General features: G+C 38.6%; 1 protein-coding gene across 8 annotated transcripts in view; it reads left to right on the forward strand.

The window, feature by feature from the left end:
* LOC131435793 (four and a half LIM domains protein 2) overlaps nucleotides 1–21,179 on the forward strand; it is a 412,903-nt gene that overhangs the window by 380,020 nt on the left and 11,704 nt on the right. The window contains exon 1 of one of the 8 annotated variants that reach the window (XM_058604001.1): nucleotides 3,986–4,665. The exons of the other annotated variants lie outside the window; for them this stretch is intronic. Within the exon in view, the coding sequence (XP_058459984.1) occupies nucleotides 4,446–4,665 (220 nt within the window). The 5' untranslated portion in view covers nucleotides 3,986–4,445. Of the gene's footprint in view, nucleotides 1–3,985; nucleotides 4,666–21,179 lie in introns of those variants that run through there. 8 annotated transcript variants of the gene reach the window in all.

The raw sequence follows: 21,179 nt of genomic DNA on the forward strand, positions 1-21,179 counted from the left end.
TGTTACTGTTTTGAGATAATCAGTATGTCAAAGAAATGGCGGATAAAACATCTATTTAGTCGAAGCAAAACTTTACATCGAAAAGCTGCCAAATGAAAGTTTTTAGTTTTTTCATACTTTCCTGCGAACGACAACCACCAAACTTGCATAGCAGAAAGATCCTACGAAAAGATAGTGTTAATGATAAAACTTTGGTTCAGAAAAGTCTTCAATGCTCAAGAAAGGAAAGGGGGCATTTTGGCTAGCAGGGGCGCTTTATAAGACTTTCCCCTACACTTTGATCTGAGATTTTCTGCTTCTTGTAGGTCAGGTGATTTCGCCTCTTGATACATTGGATCATTCCGACACTCGTTCCTGCTTTTTTGGCCAAATCACGTATTGACACTGATTTGTTATTCATGATTTGATATACCACTTTCTGGTCCAGTTTCGGGTTGGAAGAACCGCGTTTTTCTGCCTCTTCCAAAGCTCCAAAGAATAGTGTTCCCCAAACTTATTTATGATGGTTTTAACGCTGGCATGATGAATTCCAAACCGCTTCGGCAATTTTCGCATAGTAATACCCTTCACACTTAGCCATGTATTCAGAACCTTAATTTTCACTTCCTTTTCAATACGCGAAATTTTGAAAACGCAGAATTTCAACCGCACAAACAAGTAAACAAACGAAAGCTGACAGTCAAACGCACAGCATACTGTGATCTGAGCATAAAAAACCATCACAAATACAAGCGTACAACACAAATGTATGTGGATAGCTTATTTCCGATACACTTCTTATATTCCATTCAATCTTGCATGCATAGTTGACTGAGCAGTAAAGTGAAACACTGAGTAAAACAAATACACCATTTCGGTTGGTTCAGGTCCAAAGCTCAGTTCCAGTATCAAGAACGCAGTTGCTGAATATAGTTTGAGGTTCAGAATTCGGTTCCAGATGCAGATTTGAGCATTCGGTTCTGCTGCGGGACGAATTTGTTTTTTGTTGTGAACCGTTCGTAGTGTGAGTTTCGTTTCAAACAAAGGTTCAGCTACTGGTTATTTCCATTGGAGCAAAACACACAGAAAAGTAATTAACGACCGTGAAAATTTTACAAATAAGCCCTTTTAAGAGCTATAAATTTGTACAAAAGAACTATTAAAATTACTTACTTGAACTCACAGAACTGAGTGTATCTTTTTCTAGAAAATCGTCTTTTCTGTGAGTTTCTCATTTATTTTGCTTCTTTATTATATGTTTCCTCTCAGCCATTGCAAAACTGAACTTAGTTATGGAGACTTTACGTCAAACCATCTAAAAATTTATAAATCGGCAAATAATCAGTTTGGTGAACCGTTCGCAGTGCAAACAAAACCAACATTCAGCTACTTTGCGTTTGAGAAAAATGCATTGTGTGTATTGGTTTGAATGCGTTTTGGTGACTTCAGGATATGCAAATGGAGTTAGTTATTTTATTATTCATTACATCTGCGTTCAATTAAAGGAAATTATTCGTATTCACATCAACCCGGTCATGGCTCTGACATTACCAACACGCCTGTTTTAACACTGAATGCATCGGTTAATTCTTTCAGAAATTATAATTTAAAAAAAAATCGATGAAAATTCCAATCCGAACGTTTTTCAATATAAAAAGAAACTCAAATCTTGATTATATCATGGGTATTCTAAAACCATACTACCATTTAGCTCGTAAATGTAGTTTCAAATATGCATCTGACAAATGAATCCATTTTTAAGCTTACAATACTCAGACAATGTTTTCGAATCAAGTTGAATGTGGCAAATCCTTCAACATTACGCCGAGATACAAGCGCTTCAAATTAGATATGAAGAATTAATCGCCGATAGTTCCAGATTGGCCTGCTAGTTATCGTAGAATCAACAACTGATCGGTATTCAATATAGTGATGGGCGAGTGCTCACGAGCCGTTTATTTGAACCGATTCGTAGCAATGAGCGAACGAACCACGGCTCATCAAAATTGAACAGCGGTTCTCAACATTAAAAGATTTAAGTTTGCACTAAGCAGTTCAATTTGAACTGCTCTGCACTGACGAGTCTAAGACGAAACGTAAAGAGAAGTAAATTAAAAGATAGCCAAGCTACGTACCGTAGTTCATCCGTGCCGTGCTGCCTCCTCAAATTTGACAACCGTGGTTCGTGTAGTCTGAGCTAGTGTTGGGCGTATGCTCACGAGCCGCTCAAACGAACTGCGGCTCTCAAAGAGAGCCATGTCACTCTGCATTAAAATATTAGCTTTCAAACGACAGTTCGACATGTAGATTGCGTTGTTGTTCAAATGATATTTTCTAATCAAGCTGTCAAAATACATAGGAAAATTTATTCTCCGGTGAATTTTAATTTATTTGAAATAGAACAGAATTTTTCATTGTTTCAAACAGAACCTTGGGTGCTACAAACATAACGTAGGTAGAAAATGAATTCTCTCACATGAAAAATAACGGTTCGCATATGCGAATAATGTTGCAAATAATTATAGAAATGATTATATAAGTGGAATATTGTTTTCACTAGCGTTTCGAAAGATAAACTTGCAATTATCATCTTCGCACACGTACACCTTGTGAAACACAACGTTAGATCGCTTATACCACTCGTGTATTTTCGTGGTTCTTACACACACTCTTTCGAATCGCTTCTTCACATTGACATTTATTGAGAAAGAACCAATGAGCCGTTCAATTGAACCGGCTCTTACGAAAGAGCGTTCGGTTCAGAGCCGCTCATTGGAATGAGTTGTATTGCCCATCACTGATTCAATATCCTCAAGCGAACACGGCGTGCAGCAGGTGGAAAATGGCATCCACACACACCGCACAAAATCGAGTATCCAGCGAGCGAATTGATGTTATTCATTTTTATCATCCATTCACTGGACAAGCTACCTGTTTTTTCGTTGGCAGGCAGCAACCGACTACAGATAAAATTATAAAATGGCACATTTTTATAGATTGCTCTTTGTTCGAACATTCATAGTAAGGAGAACGATGCGGTATTTATTAATGCATGACGCATCAACCTCCCTATGCCAATCGAAGCAGAGCTGCTACAAAATAAAATTCGAGTTGTTAAGCAATGATCGAAACCGTTGGCCGTGCGAGCGAAATCAAGAGAATGACATCATGATGGCATTCTGTGATTGGCTCGTCAATTTCAATCGATTGTTTAATAGTGTTCCATTGAAATACTGAAACGTTAAACGTTTTTAAGTTAAATGTTTCCAAATCGATTAGTTGTTCAATTATATAAATCCATCAACTAATTACTTAGTTATTATCGTTCAAAATTTCTATGTTTGAAACTTTTAATTGATATCCGGCCCCGTATAGCGAAGAGTAAGGCATTGGTAATGCCAAAACAAGTTAAAGATCGGGAACAGGTTTTCTAATTATACCAATTTTGACAGCGATAGGTGAGTGCTTCTGAGTTTTTGCTTTTGTTTTAGAAAAAAGACAGTTTCTCAAAAAATTCCCACAGAATGCACGAATATAATAGAAACGGACACAAATCAGTAATTCTAACTAAACACCAACTCGATTCACAACAGACACAAAGAGGTTCATAAATCAGTAACTTCACCGGCGAAAACTATTCCGGAATCGAATTCCACGATACGTGCCAACTTGACGTAATTCAAACCGTGGGTATTCCTTATGATTCCTCGGTTTCGCTTTTCTCTGCTGCACGCAACAACTTTCAATCTGGAGCTGAAGCAAAAAAAAAACTCGATTCCGAAAGCCAGCAAAGGAAATGAGCTACACCCGAACCGTTGCCGGCCGGCTGGTCGGTTGGTCGTTCGGTCGGACGATGATCGTGAGCTCTAAGCTGCCCACCCCTCAACAGGCAGCCGGGCTCAGCGGGCACTTCTTCGCGACATCGAGCTTTAGCGAGTTTTCAACGAAAACAACTTCGCACGAGACACAATAAGAATAACACGGGCACAAGTCGCCGGTTTCAGTTATGAATGAACTTTTGAACGGATTGCATCGTCTCGTAGTTTCGCCGCTCTGAACTGTTAGCAATCGGGTAAATTTGTTACCGCTAGGGATCGAGTTAAAAAAAATAAACCTACGTTAGTTGGCATAGGTGGATAGGATAGTGTCCCAATCCGGTGTTGGGTTTGAGCGACATTGTGGGCGCCAAGTCGGTTTTGAACCTTCGGACAATTTGGGAGTAGGAGTAGGAAAGCAGTTGACAGCAGGAAGCAAACTTTTTTTTAACAAACGGGTTAGAAAGTGTCGTGAGTTGAGTCCAAGCACCCACGCACCACGTTATTTGTACGTAGTGGGCCAAAAGTGTAAGAAAGTGTCCAAGAAAGTACGCGGTTGAAAGTTTCGTTGCTGCGGCCCGAGGGCTGATCAACAAACAAGTGTTTGAAGGTGTGATTTTTGAAACACGGCGAACAACCCACGTGCGAACCATGGCCACAGACATTCTCGCGTCCGATTTCGACAGTCGACTTCGGCTGAAGACAAAAACCGTTGGCGGAGAGCGGATCAAACGGGCCAAAGAAAACAACGAAGATATTGCCGTCCTGAGCATGTTTCTCCCGGGTGCGACCGCTGCCAAGGAGAACGCCTCTTTCCGGTGCCATCGAGGGATTGAATGTCTGCTGGACGATTGCCGTGATACGACACCAGGTACGGGGATCGACAGTGAGAATTAAAATGTAGATTGTGAGGTTACACCCATTTTGAGTAATTTCTAAATTTACTGATAAAACCGATTAGACTAGATATGTATGTCAGTGTGTGTCTTATCAAAGCGCATTCCACGATAACAAAAATGAAACGATGATCTCTCGCAAGTGACATGCCTTGGCCCGACTTCCATCGGCAATGAGGAAGCAAAATCTGAGTCATGTTCATCAAATAGAAAACAAAACCACCAGAATATAAACAAACACACTTCAAAACCAATCATTGGGCTAAGTAGTAAACCATAGAAACTTTGCGAAAGGCCACACATGCGTCACGGAACCTGGCCGTTGTTTGGAAAACTTATGCAAATTCCCAACGCCCCAGCGCGCCTTTCAACGACGATCTTCTCAGCGACGTCCATGGTCTTGTTTTTTGTTCGGGGATCAAACGAGTTTCAAGCAATTCGGTAATAACAGGTTCACTCTGCAAGGTCCCGGAATCTCCGGTGACGCCCCAGATGCTGTCATATTCTTGTCTGTCATAAACTTACTGCTAGAGTCTCCTCTCATTGCTCCAAAATTGAAGCCTGTGCGTGGGCGTTCATTTAGAAGCGGAAATATTTGTACGACCACCGATCATCTCGTTCAACAGGTCGTTTTGTTGTCGTTCAGACGGGCTACGGTCGAAAGGTCGAATGTAACTCGACGACGGCGTCTTCCCATTAAAGGCATCTCACTAATTGAACTTGTTCAGCGCTAGAGCTCGTTACAGTCATCAAGCAAACTTTTTCGCTTCAAAGTACTGATTGTTTCTGTTCAGATAGCAGACCGATGATTAAGAACTGAACTTGATCGATCCATGGCTACCCGAGGGTCGGAGTCGAGACGCGATAGTAAAATGCATGTTATTGTTTTGGGGCCGTAAAGTCATCAATTCGGTTGTCTTTCCCTGAGCAATGACATTAACCTTCCCGCGTGTTTACTTTTTTTTTCGAACGTATTGATCAAACCGAACGTGACATCGAAACCGGAAGGTATTTACGATGCTTCAACAAGCTGTTATCGGAAACGTTCATTGAATACAAAAGTAAGTTTTTGTGTCAAATTGATGAAATTGGTTATTTCCATAATGGCTGGGAATGAAGCCTGGTTGTTCCGTAATGTGTCGCGTATTGTCATATTTCGTTAAAAATTGCAAATATGCAAATATGACTTCTATCTGGCTTATTAAATAAGGCGACTTCAGAGATTTTTTAACGTAACTCACACATGTTCTATTCCAATTCTATACCAAAGAGAAAAATTATTCATGATTTCATGGCGCTAATTTCTGCTATAAAATTATCCATGAGTATCTCTCAAATTATCACATAATCATAACGCATCTCATTACAATAAGCATAAAATTTTTCGAAAATGAATTTCGTTGTACTTCTGTTGAGAATGGTTCATAACGCTATTTATTCAAGTGTTATTCTGGCCATTGTTCAGAAAGTTTCGGATGGTTTCACACAATCAATCAACTGATTAGAGCGATATTATGACGGTTGAGGGAAGGTATTTAACTTCGTTGGTATTTACTTCGGTCAAGTTATGCCTCTGGCATTATTCACCCGCCTTTATTCCGTCTTACATAAGTGTAGTACAACTGATACAAATGAAAAACTTGTAGTAGGTAATGTTGAAGACATAACCGGGAGACTAACGTAGAACTGCTCTCGACAAGGGCCAGATTACTTTAAAAATGCACATTCAGTTTGGTACATAGTTCTACTAATAAATCATCCATTCCAAGTAAAATCTCATTATTTCTTTGTAAAATGCTTTGGGTTCTGAAAAGAACCGAAGGTTACCATTTCTTCAACTTTCAACACCTTTGACAATTATTTCCACGAGCAGAATTCCGAACAAATCGGTTGCTTCTCGTTTGGCGAACGGCGCACAAAGCAAATCTGCCACTTACTTGTGTGCCCTTCCCTACAGCGCTAACGTTCCGCACCGAGTCGTGGCAACCATGAAGTTGGACGTTGTATGTATTAGTGACGACACCTATTCTAAATGAAAATAGATTTTATAAAATCAAACTAATGTACATATATGAGGAAATCCAATTAACTCTTTGCTTGATTTTGTTTGGAGACACTGAAAATGATTAGTAATGATTCGACCGTAATTGCGGATTATAACGTTATTATTCATAGCCCTTAGAACTATCGAATTTTAATGTATTCTCTCCGTTGATGAATTTTCACTTCAGGCTCATTTTCCGACCATCTTTACCAACCACAAAAATAGTAACATATAGAATTTTGATGTCGAATATTTCGTTTCGGATTTGCATATCTCAGTGAAAGAGAAGAATGCTATCAAAATGCTGCATGGGATTTATTTCTGGCATTCAGAAGGGCTAAATTGTGGAGTAATATTAATTAACCCCCAAACGCTCGGGTAGGAATTTTCATCGAATTTATTTTTTCAAGACCTTACCCCAACGCGATCTGGAATAACTCCGGTGTTTTTGGACCGTTCCGTTTTCGTATGAGTCAGCATGAACTAGAAGAAAATCTGTTTTTTTTTACACTGGACACATAAAAATTGATCAACTTTATCAAAAGTTATGAGTTTTTGAAAAAATAAATTCGATGAAAATTCCTACCCGAGCGTTTAGGTGTTCGGAACTATTTTCTCGAACGCAAAGCAGCTAAATGCTAACATTATTTACGCTCGTTTGGTGCGAATTTCACACTGCGAACAGTGCACAAAGCAGTTCAAGTTTTTCTAAATGATTTTACCAAAGCAAGCTCTGTAGTTCTTTAGAAAACATTTGTAGCCATTAGAAGGGCTGATTTTGCATAATGTTCCTCATCGTTGTCCACTTTTAGTTGTATTTTTCTCCAATGCAAACGACTAACAGCTTTATGACGCAATAGTTCTTGTTTGAAGCGAAACTTACGCTGTGTCTTCCAACAGAACGTCACAAAAGAACTAGTTGATGTTATTCTACGTTCAGGCTTCAGGAGCGGAGCCTCATATTCGTCATGGACTGAAGCACCAGTTGAATAATGCCGAGTGTAGTTCCACTGTCTTGGCGTAGATGGCAGCCTGCGCACTTGATGTGTAATCCTATTATCATAGACTGACGCTAGCAAACGTGCAACAGGGTCTATTTATAGATTCAGTTGATTTTGATGTTTTGTTTTTGGACCTATTTTTTCACTATTTAAACAATGTTTACGTAATTAACATGGAACTTACACCTTCTTCCATTCGCTTCGTGAAAGAATTGAAGAAAATACTCAATCAGGGAAAAAGTTATTATGAAGTAATTTCGTTACCCTTTCGTGTTATGAAATTTTGAAAATGCGCCCCCAGGTGAGCATAGTAAAGAAAGACGTAGTCCTACGTCAAAATGAAACGAGATTGGACGTTGCAACAGAGATTTTACGCAAGTAGTAGTTAACCATAGCGGTGGAGAAGCAACAACGTTAGTCGCCGGGAAGTAACACTGATGGATAAAATTTTCAAAATGGATCTACGATCCGAAAAACCTATGATCAGTTCCGTGAAATATAATTCAATTGAAATCGACTATACACAGCCAATCTTGAGTTCACTGTTCTATACTTTATACTCAGTACATACACTCGCTCACTGACGCACTGAATGGACAGCACGCAGTTCTTCATCCGTTGTCACCGTCAGTGCTTAAAGAAGTGATTGTTACCATTCCTACCATTATGGCTACCGCTTTTTCGCTATTCTGGCGCGATTTGGTATCTTGTCACTACGCCAAATACAGATGTTTATACGAATGGTATAAAGCGAATGGAGTTCTTGTTGTACCGGAAGAGATGAATCCACCTAACTGCCCGAAGTTGCGACCTATCGAGCGGTATTGGGCTCTCGTGAAAAGAGAACTGTCTCAATATAAACAACAAGCTACAACCAGGCGCGTATACAAGGGGAGATTTTAGGGGTTCAAACACCTCTCGAAACTTAAAAAAAATATTATGTTATGAAAACTCTTCTTCTTTTTAAATATGATAAATTTCGCGCCAATTCGATTTTTTATCCCAAAATGTCACTTTGCATACTTTGTTTTTCCAAAATTGATACAAACTGTCTTGTGAAAAGGGTTAAATCGACGGCACGACCAGACACTTCGAAGAAAAATCGGAATAAAAAATGTTCGTGACCGATTTACCATCAGTTACCACAAATATAGTGACCCCTTGATGTAGATAAAAAAAATCTTTTTGAGCAACACTGTTTAAGTTGCTACGCACTCGTTTCCAAGAAACACTAAGAGCTTGAATAAACAAACAAACTGAAAAAAAAAGATCTGCGTTCGGATATTGCCCCGCTTGGAGTAAGTTGAAAATATGTTTTAATTTTTCCGATTAGAGCTTATTCTTTTTTAACCTGGCATATCGCTGCATAAGTGAAAATAAATTACAATTGCAGATAACATTACAAACAGTTCTTGGAAGCTTCCAGCTCCTTCAACTTTGGTAAGACACCTTGTAGCTATTATTCCTTTTAATGATTTTTGATACGAGTATCCATTTTGAAGAACTGCTGGTACTCGAATTATTATGACCACAGCTCAAATTACAATTCGATTACTATCCGAAGAAATGGAATTTGAACAAACATTCTCGTATTCTGAAAATTTGCAATCAATGATCGAGGCCAAAAATGCAATTAGAACAGTAGAAGTGACGCAACTAAAAAACGCATTTTTTTCTATCTGCTCTGTTCTTCGATTTCTTAAAATCCGTCGGCAGAGTAAATTTTGAAATAAAGGTTAAAGATTTCAATAGTAAACTAGCTTAATACATGCTTCGGAAGGAATATATGTAATTTATTTCTTATGTATTAGTTTATTGAATGATGGTAGTGAAAATTTAGCGAAGTAACCCTGAAAGGACTTCCGCAAATGCACTAATGTGGATCCTTTGAAAGCGGGCAAAGTACAGAAAGTATAAAACAAGTAGAGCTTTCAGTTGTTTCTCGAACTACGATTATTTGAGTTTCATACTTCTCCAGAGTCACCTAATATCTTTCGGAGATACATACAATTTATGAATAAAAACACAACTGTAAAACAAATTTTTGTTTCTCTAAGTATGATATCTTCTTGTTTTTATGCATTTCAATGCATGCCCTTGAATCAAATGTTTTTATTTCCCCATATAAACAAATCCCAAAAAAAATCAGATCACATGTTTCTTGTTTACATTGATAAATGGAACCAAATGCGTAACCAAGGTTATTGTAACTGTTTTTCGACAAGCAACATTTTATCGACTTGTGTTGCCAGTTTCGACCATTTTTCAAATGATATCATTTTGACATTTCGAGTTACTGAGGGGTAGTTAAATTTGTGATACAGTTTTCAAACACGAGTGGCAGGTCGTGTCGTCAGCTAAACCTTTTCAACCAATTTTATTATCGAGAATTACTATCGAAAATGATAGGTCCTATAAGAAAGTGTTATACCAGTAATTTTCACAAAATCAGTAAAAATTTTCAATAAAACTACTGAAAAAATGGTTATCGCGTCCTACACTAAAAAAAAATTATTTAAAAAAATCAAAAATCATACGACCATACATTGCAAGATGGGCACATTCAAGGAAAAAAATTTAAACGAAACCCATTCCTTGTCCAAACTGAACCTTTTTCTAGTGTGTTTTTATTCAAAACTTAACTAAACTGAAAGTCACCCAAGATTCCAATGAATCTCTATATGCAAGAAAATTTCAACGAATACCCTGTTGCTAGTTGCCACATATTTATCTGTGCTGGATAAGAAAATATTTGTTAGATAGACTCCCTTTAAAACGCCCATCTTACAATAAAAGAGGGGGTTGGCAGGGATCATAATTATCGATGTTTCAAAATAAGAATGGTGTTTTTTTGTAACTGGACCTCAAATCGATTAGTAATTTTTTTCAGCATTTTCATTCGAAAGTTAGGCTTATTTTGAAAACATCAACAGTACAACAATTTTTTGTAAGATTTGTCATTTTTCTACTCTAATTATTTGCAAAAAAATGGTAAAAATGGCTAGAGATAGTCTAGATCACTTTGGGATAAATAGCGTTGAGCGTTGTGGATTTTTGTGATAAAGTCTTTATGTTTCCAACTCTGTATAAGATTTTGCGCGAAATTTGTCTATTGGAATTGTACACTGGAAAAAAAATCGGCTTTCAATATTCAAAATCAATTTATCAAAGATAAACTTTGTCCCAAGGTAGGATTCATTGAATTCTTAGATCATAATGACTTTCAGTTTAGTTTAGTTTTCGAAAAAAAAAGACACTGTAACATTGTTTTTATTAAAACAAAAAATATTTTTGTGAATCGATTTTAAATTTTTAAAGTCGATTCGATATGGAAGTTGACTGATGACTAAATCGGTTGCAGAGAATCTGAACAGACCTCAATGATTAAAAGTGCATCTTGGATTGAACTAAGAGCAAATTTGTTTTATCCTAATTTTAATCTGTCCAGATTTTGTCGCGTACAAGCCGTAAATGACATACAAGCTTCAGTATGTCAAATGCAATCCTTCGAACGAACACAGAGTCTATGTGTCAAATTAAGCAATTCTGAGAAGTTACCAACATATTTCCAAAGCTGATGAACGACTACCAGATAAGTCGCTAGAATTATACCTAGGTCAACCTTTGTCGAATAAGTAGTCATTAGTTACTTATCGTCAATTGCACTTTTAATTATCACCAGAATAGAGTTGCTGCACAGAAAACTATGACCGCTTCTCCGGTGGCGGAAATGCATGTTGGTTGTCCGTTGCTAGATAATAATAAATGATTTTGAATCCTTCGCACTGTTGCAATCCGGATGACGCATGGCTGAGTTATGTCAGGCCAACGGACGAATTAATTTGCTTCACAGCAGAGCAATCTTCAATAGGTTGCATTAAGTTATATGTAATCAAAGAAAATAGAAGCCATCTCTGTCTCGCACAACAACCACAACAGCACGCGCCTGTTTATTAATTTTATTATCCTATTAAAGTACATCCCCCCTCGTCTCGAGCGACGGCTGTGTGCGGTTCGATGATTCACGGACGAGTTGCGCCGATCGAACTTGGTTGAGTTCTTGCTGAAAAGACTATCACCATAGAAGGCTAGGCGAGAAGCGCCCTTAGCGACGATTGCCACTAGCAACGAAGGGTTACGCGAAGTGGTTATTTACAGTTGAATAAATTCAGCGGAAAAAAGTCGGACTCTGGCCAAAAGTGGTCGTGAACTTGGTAGGCCGTAAGTATGATTTATTCCCGTGGTTAGCTCCTGAAACCGTTCGAAATGTTTCCGCAGATCAGTGCTAGCTCTGGGAATTTATAGCCATTGACTTTATACGGTGTTGTTTTCACTTTTCGCACCCCGCAGCCGGCGTGGGTTTGAGGTGAAGATAATTTCTACCGTCACTAGAGAAATAGTGCCGTGTGTCGCGAAGGAGGTGAGTACTTGGGAACTTGAACCGGTCATACCCTGGCGGCTGATTTATTCATGAACGAATCTTGCACAGTACAATCGAACGATCTCTCTTCAAACTGACCTGATGGTTCATGGTTAATATGCTGCCAAGATCGCGTAGGAGTGATGAGGATTCACATCAATCTTGGCAAAATCGTTTCTTGCCGGGTCATCATCGGTGATAACTTCAATTTGATCGGAAATAATTTCCGACTAATTCTACGGAACCAATGTTTCGATTCCTATCTGACACCCTGCAGCGGGTTGTCAATCTAACGAGCAGATAGACAATTATGGTGACGTTCACGATCTTGGGAAACTTCCTTTTCGATCGACGCGGTGTGGGCGGCGAACTCGATCAAAACAACCAGCGATAAACCAGCGCCGCCTGTTGGTGTGTGATCCATCATCGACGTCGACACGGCACGTGACGCTTTTGAGAAATAAAAAAACAATGTTTTACGCGGTAAAACGCGGCAATTCGTTCCGGATCGGAACGATTGGTTGGTCAGTTGAATAAAACCCGAATCACCATCGGGTGGGCTTTGGTTTTAGTGCACTCATTAATTATAGTCGATAGAGCAAATAAATTTAGAAATAAAAAAGCGATCCGAAACGAGCCAAGATTTGCCAAAACAACCGAGTTTAACCTAAATTTGAAATCTCCAACGAGCGAGCGTGGGTTGTGCTGAAGCTTTTGTTTTTTTTTTTGCCAGACAAACGACACTTGCTGCAAATCTAGCCGACAACCGACCGACCGACCGACCTTTTGTTGCCAGGAAAAGGCTGGGGGCACAAATCGCACAATTTAAAATGCAAATTTCACTCGCGCTCTGTTCAATCGGAACGGAGCGTTCGCAGATTGATAGACCGGGAGCCTCATACAGTTGGAAGCAAATTGATTCGGGGTCGTTGATAAATGGTCGATCGAGTGGGTGATTCCTTGACTCGCTCGGGCTGCACACAAAAACGTCTTCCTAGTTATCTATTATTTGATTGTAGGTAGGTTTCGATCTTGTTAGCATTTCGAAATAAATCAGGAAACTTGATCAGATGACAAAATGGCACAGCGCCGTTGGCACTGAATATCCGTCCGTGTTCTTGGCACTACGATTTAAAGCTTCTAAATGGGCTGAAGCATTGAATAGTTCAATTAGATTCAAAAATCTATACACAATCCTATTTTAATCCCCGACTCGGTTTTTAAAAGTATAAGACGCTGGTCTCGTAAGTCAGAGGTCGTATATTCGAGTCGGGATCAGTGAAGTCCGTTAAAACGAAAAGGTTCAGTTTCGCTTCAGAGATAAGATCTGTAATCTATTTATTTATTTACTAATTTTGGGGAGCAGGGAAAAGCCCGATGGAGATTGAATATAGCAATCTCTCTCTCCAGCAGGTATAAAACCTCCTCATCTTTTGTATCGACAGATTACAACGATCCAACAGATACATTTACGTTTAAAACTAACAATCAAAATTAACAGTTAAAGCTAAACCACTAACCCTGTAACTAGTGGATGATACAATATTACAGCATCCTTGAAAGGCAGCTTCCTTGAAAGGCGAGATAGAAGAGAAAAGTGGATACGAAGATGGAAGAAGAAGGTTAGTTTAGGGAGCAGTGAGTGAGCGTGGACGAACGACAGGTTTAGAACCGGCATATAGATCTAATATTAGTGATCAAAAAGATGGTGGAAGACGGAGAAAATGAGAGGGAGGACGAACAGGTTAGTTTCGGCGAATCTGATTAGTTTCCAATGAAGATGGTGAACATTTATTTACTGGATAGTTAAGGAATCATTGAATAAGCGTTTTATCGCATTACGCGAGAGATGAAAATCAAAGACATGCGAGCAACTGTTAAATAAACGACACATACTGAGAAACGGTTCATTATATCCGTAGTTAGTTCTAGCACGAGGGATTCGTAAAAATGGATGTGAACGAATATTGCGACGATGGATGTCAAAGTTGACCAATCGTAGGAGATCAAGACAACCAATATGTGATTGTATTAAATCAACGATGAAAACAGCTTTGTACACGTTTCTACGAATACACAGCGGATCCAGTTCGATCAGTCTTCAACGATCATTATAACTTGGAAGGTTTGATGGAGCAAACCTAATGAATTTGCGTTGAACAGCTTCAATATGATCAATATCAGTTTGATAATGAAGTGACCAAACGACAGCCGCATATTCAAGCGATGGTCGAACTAGTGCACAATAAAGAGTTTTCAAGCAGTGTACAGGGTCCGCATGTAACTTTTTTTTTAAACATGCAATAAAACACAAACGGTTCATCCGATTTCAAAATTATTTTCCCATATTAAAGTACAATCCTTCCTGTTAATTGTGGAATATAATTTCATTCAAATGGCTGCCTCGGCTGGCCTTGCAATACGCCATACGGTCGGTCCAGTTTTTTAGTACATTTTCGATTGTATGCAGCTTTATTTCAGCTATGGCTGCACGAATGTTGTCCTTCAAGGCTTTAATCTTTAATCTTTGACAGCCCTCCAAAAATAATAGTCTAACGGCGTCAAATCACAGTTCCGAGGTGGCCAAACGACATCCGAATTTTGACTGATAATTCGATCATCGAAGACTGTGCGCAGAAGATCGATCGTAGCGTTGGCTGTGTGGCACGGAGCGCCGTCTTGTTGAAACCAAATGGTGTCCAAGTCTTCCTCTTTAAGTAACGGGAAGAACCAATCGCTAATAATGGCGCGGTAGCGCTCGCCATTGACCGTGGCGGCGGCTCCTGCCTCATTTTCGAAGAAAAATGGTCCAATGATGCCACCAGACCAAAATCCGCACCAAACCGTCACTCTCTGAAGATGCATCGACTTCTCCATGATAACGTGCGGGTTTTCCGTCCCCCAGATGCGACAACATACCCGCCGAGATGAAAATGTGCCTCATCCGAGAAGATGATTTTTTGGCCAGCATCGGCGTCTTCTTCAAGCTGATCGCAAGCCCAGTTAGCACTATTTTCACGCGTTCCTCAAGCGTATACACAACCATTTTCGTTCAGCGGAAGGATAAAACTAAGTTTCTGTTAAATCAGAAGTGACATTTTGGTTACCAATGTCGAAATAACCGCTAGTTAAAAAAAATGTTAGATGGCGGACCCTGTATGTTAAGGAAATTTTTGGTAATTCGAAACATGAAGCCTAAGAGTTTCGATGCCTTTGAAATCACGTAATCAATGTGATTCTTAAAATTAAGTTTATCTTCAAGAATAACTCCTAAGTCTTTCACGAACGATTCACGCTTAAAAACATTTGCGAAAGATTGTAGTCATATCTTATTACTAAGTGCCTGCGGGAAAATGATATGACGGAGCATTTGGAGGCGTTTAATACCATCTTGTTGAATTGATACCATTCCACGAATGTATTCAATTGAGCTTGCAAAAAGTGTGCATTGCGACCAGTAAGATATGAATGCATCCAATCCAGTGAAGAGCCACCAAAGCCAAGTCTGTCAAGTTTAGCAATTGTTATTTGATAATTTATTTTATCAAATGCCGCTGAGAAATCAGTGTAGATAGCGTGTAGGTTGCATGGATTACATGATAAAAGAATGTTTTTTCAATGACAAGCGTTTCAATGGTGCCAGTCCGCCATGTCGCAGGAAAGTACAAGTTTTTGTGTCATGCTGTGGTGGTTCGATGTAGCGTCACCATGACACTTACAGTGAAAGTAAAGTCCATTGGATTATAAACGAAAAGAAACCAGCAATCGCAACTGTATAGTAATGAAAAATTGTAACTAAAACCAAAGGTACTAAAGTCAAACATGAAAAACACAGATCTCTCGGATCTTGCAGCCGGGAGACTGACTATCTATCATAGAATTTCAGACCAGGGATGTCAGGTTCACAGATTAATCTGTGTTTCACAGATTTTGAATTTTCTGCACAGATTTCAAAAATGGCACAGATTTTCACAGATTTCTGTAAATGATCACAGATTTTCACAGATTCTTGAATAAACCACAGATTTTCACAGACTTTGGAAATCGAGCACAGTTTAGCACCAAAAAGTACAGAGCGGTTGAGGAAAAAGGTACAGAGCGTGTGTGTTGGTAGTTGGTAGTGAGACCAAAGATAAATAACAAAGACATGTACGTGCATATAAATATTTTTAAAAAATGTGGTTCGTTCCCGGTACCTTCTGAAATGACTGCACTCACCGCTTGGTGGAGCGCGAGATTAATTGCATTGTTATCATTTCAACCAAAGTGTGCCATAAAATCTCAATATATACAAATGAGCTACCGAATCGAAAGGGTTCTCACGGTTTGACATTTGCATTAGGAATGTATGATGGGAACTCAGTAGTGCAACCAATTTATCACCACTGGTGCCAGTTTCACGGAGGACCGTAGATGTGCGCCAAAAAAAGATCGTGACTGTCATGTCTGGAAATTCGTTTGTGGTGAGACCTGCTCACTAAATTGATTTCGATCTGCTATGATGGCACGGAAAATGGGTTGTGAGACCTTTTTTTTTGCTCACCAAATTGATTTTGAACTGCTCTTGGGGTACAGAAAACGGTCACAGATTTTCACAGACAGGTTTTGGGTTTGTTCACAGATTTTTGAAAAAATGACCTGGCATCCCTGTTTCAGATAGGTTTCTGAACAGAAGTCTCATCAGGCCATAGTAGGCTGAGATGCTTTCCACCAATTCGAGTTTGTTTTAGACGATGAATTTCAACGAAAACTGGGGTGGCATTATGTATCTCGATTCGACTAAAATTTTATCGAATCGACCACGTTTCGTATTATGGTTCTCGATTCGAAGTCGATCATCGAGCTTCGTTCGACTTCACTCGAAGAAGTATTAGAATATCGAGAAGTTTTGGCAATACAAGTGAGCTCGTAAACGACTGAACTCGATAAGAAATGGTCGAAAGCCTTTTTACTATCGAGTATGAGTTTTCGAATACGTTTCTTTTTTATTTAAAGGTAGTTATCGATAACATCTTAGGTTTTCATAAACATATTAGTATTGATAATCTTTCTTCTAATGCATTGTTTTGTATATCATTTTATATTTTGTTTGTTTGGCATATTATGTACAAGTCGAACTGTTTAAAAAGCATATTAAATGAAAGCTGCGTGGTATTTATTTAAAATAACAAAAGTAAGTCGAAACTAAAGTATGCCCAGTAACTGTAGTTTGTAATCAAATTGCTGGATCCTGTAGACGGAAAACGTCGCTCAAACGGATTGTGGGAAAAAGCTTGTTCGCTTGATAACAATGAGCAAATAATGGTTTTACCCATATATCTAACTCAAGTAAATTGAAAAATTTGTCCAAACACCTTGAAAGTATTTAGAATATTTATTTATTTATTTACATGTAATCAACAGACAATGTGTAGTCCCAATGATTAAAAACTATTCCTATTTCTAAGTATGTTTAAAAAATTTGTTTGAATTCTGCTACGCGTAATGTGAAAATCGAATCCGGCAGATACTCCATTGAAAGTTCGCTGTAGACCAATAATAGCACCGTTATATCCATAATTCGTACGGCTAAGAGGCAATCGAAGAAAGACGTTATTCCGAAGAGCTCTACTGCGTACATTTAAAGAAATTTCGCTGAGGAGTGCAGGGCAGTCTATTTTGTTGTTCAACATGTCGGCGATCAACATAGCACGGGACAAATTACGTCGAATGCCAAGGGTGTCGAGTCCAATCAATAATCCACGGCTTTCGTAGCTAGGCAACTCGTTGGGGTTATTCCAAGGTAGCTGTCGAAGAGCAAAACGGACGAATCTGCGCTGTATTGATTCTATTCGGTAGGAGCCGTTAAGGTAATATGGGTTCCATATCGTAGAGCAGTACTCGAGCGTTGTACGAATGAGTGAGCAATATAGAGACTTTAAACAGTAAATGTCTGTGAAATGTTTTGCTATTCTCATTACAAATCCTAAACTACGAGATGCCTTTGCTACAATAAAGTTGATATGCTGCTTGAAAGACAATTGCTCGTCTAGAATTACACCAAGATCCTTAACACACGTGGTTCTGTTGATCACTACTTCATCAAGGCAGTAGTTGTATCTTATAGGATTTTTTTTGCGTGTGAACGTGATGATTGAGCATTTATCAATGTTCAAAGCCATTCGATTTACCTCACACCACTTTGAAAAAATTTCAAGTTGGTGTTGGAGGAAAACAGCATCCTCGTTACTTCGAACTATTTGGAATAGCTTGAGATCATCAGCGAAAGATAAACGTGGACAATTTAGAGAAAGATTCACATCGTTAAAATACAGGAGGAAGATCAGAGGTCCGAGATGGCTGCCTTGTGGAATCCCAGAAGAAGCGATGAACTCTTTGGATATAGCGTCATTTATCTTGATTGCTAATCGGCGATTATTAAGGTATGAGGAAAACCAACGCAGCATGTTAGAACCAAATCCCAATCTGTCTAACTTAGCAACAGTAATGGCGTGGTTAATTTTGTCAAAGGCAGCGGAAAGGTCCGTGTAGATAACATCAGTTTGTAAACCGCAGGATATAGCATTCGTCACAAACGTCGTGAAAGTCAAGAGATTGGTAGCCGTGGACCGTTTCGGCATAAACCCATGTTGTGTTTCTGCAATAAACCATTTACAATGGTTGAATATAGAATCAAGTACCACCATTTCGAAAAGCTTTGGAATAGCACTGAGCGACGTAATTCCACGGTAGTTGTCGATGTCTTTTTTGTCTCCTTTTTTATGAACTGGAAACATGTATGAAAACTTCCAGGAATCAGGGAAGATCCCAGATGTTAGCGATAAACGAAAAATTTGGCAGATAGGTGAAATTAAACCGATGGAGCTTTTTTTCACAAAGATTGCAGGAATACCATCGGGTCCGGAAGAGCTCGAAGATTTCATTTTGGCGATAGCCATTTTTACTGAATCTTCGTCAACACTGATAGTATCCAACAACTGATGTGATACTGGAACGTTCATTGCTGCTTGGGCGATTTGGTTCGGTGACAACACTTCATTGGAGAAAACGCTGGAAAACTTTTCGGAAAACAGTAGACAAATTTCATCTAGATTAGTTCCAACACTTATCCCATATACCATCGACGAAGGCAAATTCGATTCTTTTCGTTGGTCGTTTACGTATTTCCAAAAAGATTTAGGATCGGACTTCAATTTGTTCTGAACATTCCGAAGGTAACGTGCGTAGCAACGTTTTGCTGTCCTTTTATATAAAGAGTTGATGTGTACGTAGTTTGCACGCAGTGCATACCCGCCATGCTTGGAATATTTTTTTAACGCAGATCTTTTAGATGATTTTAATCGTTTCAATTCAGTAGTTTGCCATGGAGCTTGTCTGAAAGCATTACTTAGTCGTTTCGGCACATAATGATCTATAGCATACGTCAAAATATTGGAAAAAGTTTGAACAGCAAGATATGTCAAAAGCATCACAATCTCGTGCTATTAGTGTGTATTTGGCTCTTCAATAGTACCTAAATAGATTATGAATACTACAAAGAATGGATATCTCCTGGTAAATTAAGGCTAAAGCAATATCTCCTAATAAATATGTGAAAATACTACAATGAAAGCTGCAGAACCTAAAAGCCTTTGATTAAAACTACACATATGGATGACGTAAATTGTAATACAGAATTTTGTTTATTATAATTTCAAAAGTTCATCGATAAATTGTGTACAAGAACACGCTTGAAAAAATTCTTTACTTTTTCAAATGGAGTGAAAAGGAATCTGCGTTTTGATTTAAATTTCAGAAATGTGTTCATGTTAATTTCGTGGCAACTTAAAACCGCAGTATTACAAACATTTTTCTTCTTTTCAGTACTTGAACCCAATAAATGTAATCGAAATGATTGCAATATATATGGGTTTGTTTTCCTATGTTTGTTATGACAGTTCCAGCAGCGTCAGTCGAAATCTAGTACCACATTGTTAGGATCTCGATCACGAGGTCGAAAGCGAAACGTAATGCCACAATTCAGTCGAATCGACTTCTGAAATAATCGTTACGAGCAACTCGATTCGAGATGCATAATGTCAGCCCTGATTATTTGATCAACGATTTGCAGCTGTGGATAATCGCCAAAAATGAGATACCATCCGTAGTGTAGTCAGGGCCGCCGAGAAGGGGGGGGGTGGATAGAGAGGAAAATTCCCGGAGATTCGAAGAATTGTTTATTCATTTTTCATAACAAAACAAAATATCTACCACCAATTAGGCTTGCGAATTACTTTGTTAAAACAATGTATTAAAAATCTCTTGAATCGATCATGTTTCAATGCTCACAATGGTTTTTAACTTTTTTATTGCAGTCCCCCTGTGCCCGAATTTTCTCTCGGCGGCTCTGAGTGTAGTCTGGAGTAACCAAACAGGGCGATGAATTGAAAATAACTGAATCGTTATCTACTTCAACTTTGACTTGATCGTTAAAAGCGGCTAAGAGTAGCGGCTATTAAGAGTGTAATAACTTGATTAAGGTCTCGACCATTTCACAAATTATTTAACTTTTAGTTCAAATTTGACAGTCAAGCAAGTTATTTTTTATGGAGTAGTTAAATTGCACTAAAACTACGGCCCATTTCAAATTTTGTCGGAAGGAAAGTTATCTGGGTTTATTTTGCACTGAACATAAAATGATCTCAAGTAGTATAATAATTGCAATACAGCGAACGTAAGTAGAACTACGATATAAACTTACTTTGTTCAACAATGTATGACATTTTTTATTGAGGTATTTTCTTTGACTGAAAATCTAAACAGAAAAATTTTGAAAAAATAACTATCGAACTTTCCAGAAAAAAAAACAATGCTTTCAAACAGGGTTATTTTTGACAACGACAAAATAACTGCTCGACTGTCAGATATTAACTACAAGTCTAAGTCGAAAGCGTGAACAAAACAAATGCCAACATTAAAATTCATGGCCTTCAGCTTTGTTGTACTAATTATTTGCGCTGCTGCGATTTGAATAATCATGCAAAG

This window comes from Malaya genurostris, chromosome 3, assembly GCF_030247185.1.
Source record: "Malaya genurostris strain Urasoe2022 chromosome 3, Malgen_1.1, whole genome shotgun sequence".
NCBI classification, from domain to species: domain Eukaryota; kingdom Metazoa; phylum Arthropoda; class Insecta; order Diptera; family Culicidae; genus Malaya; species Malaya genurostris.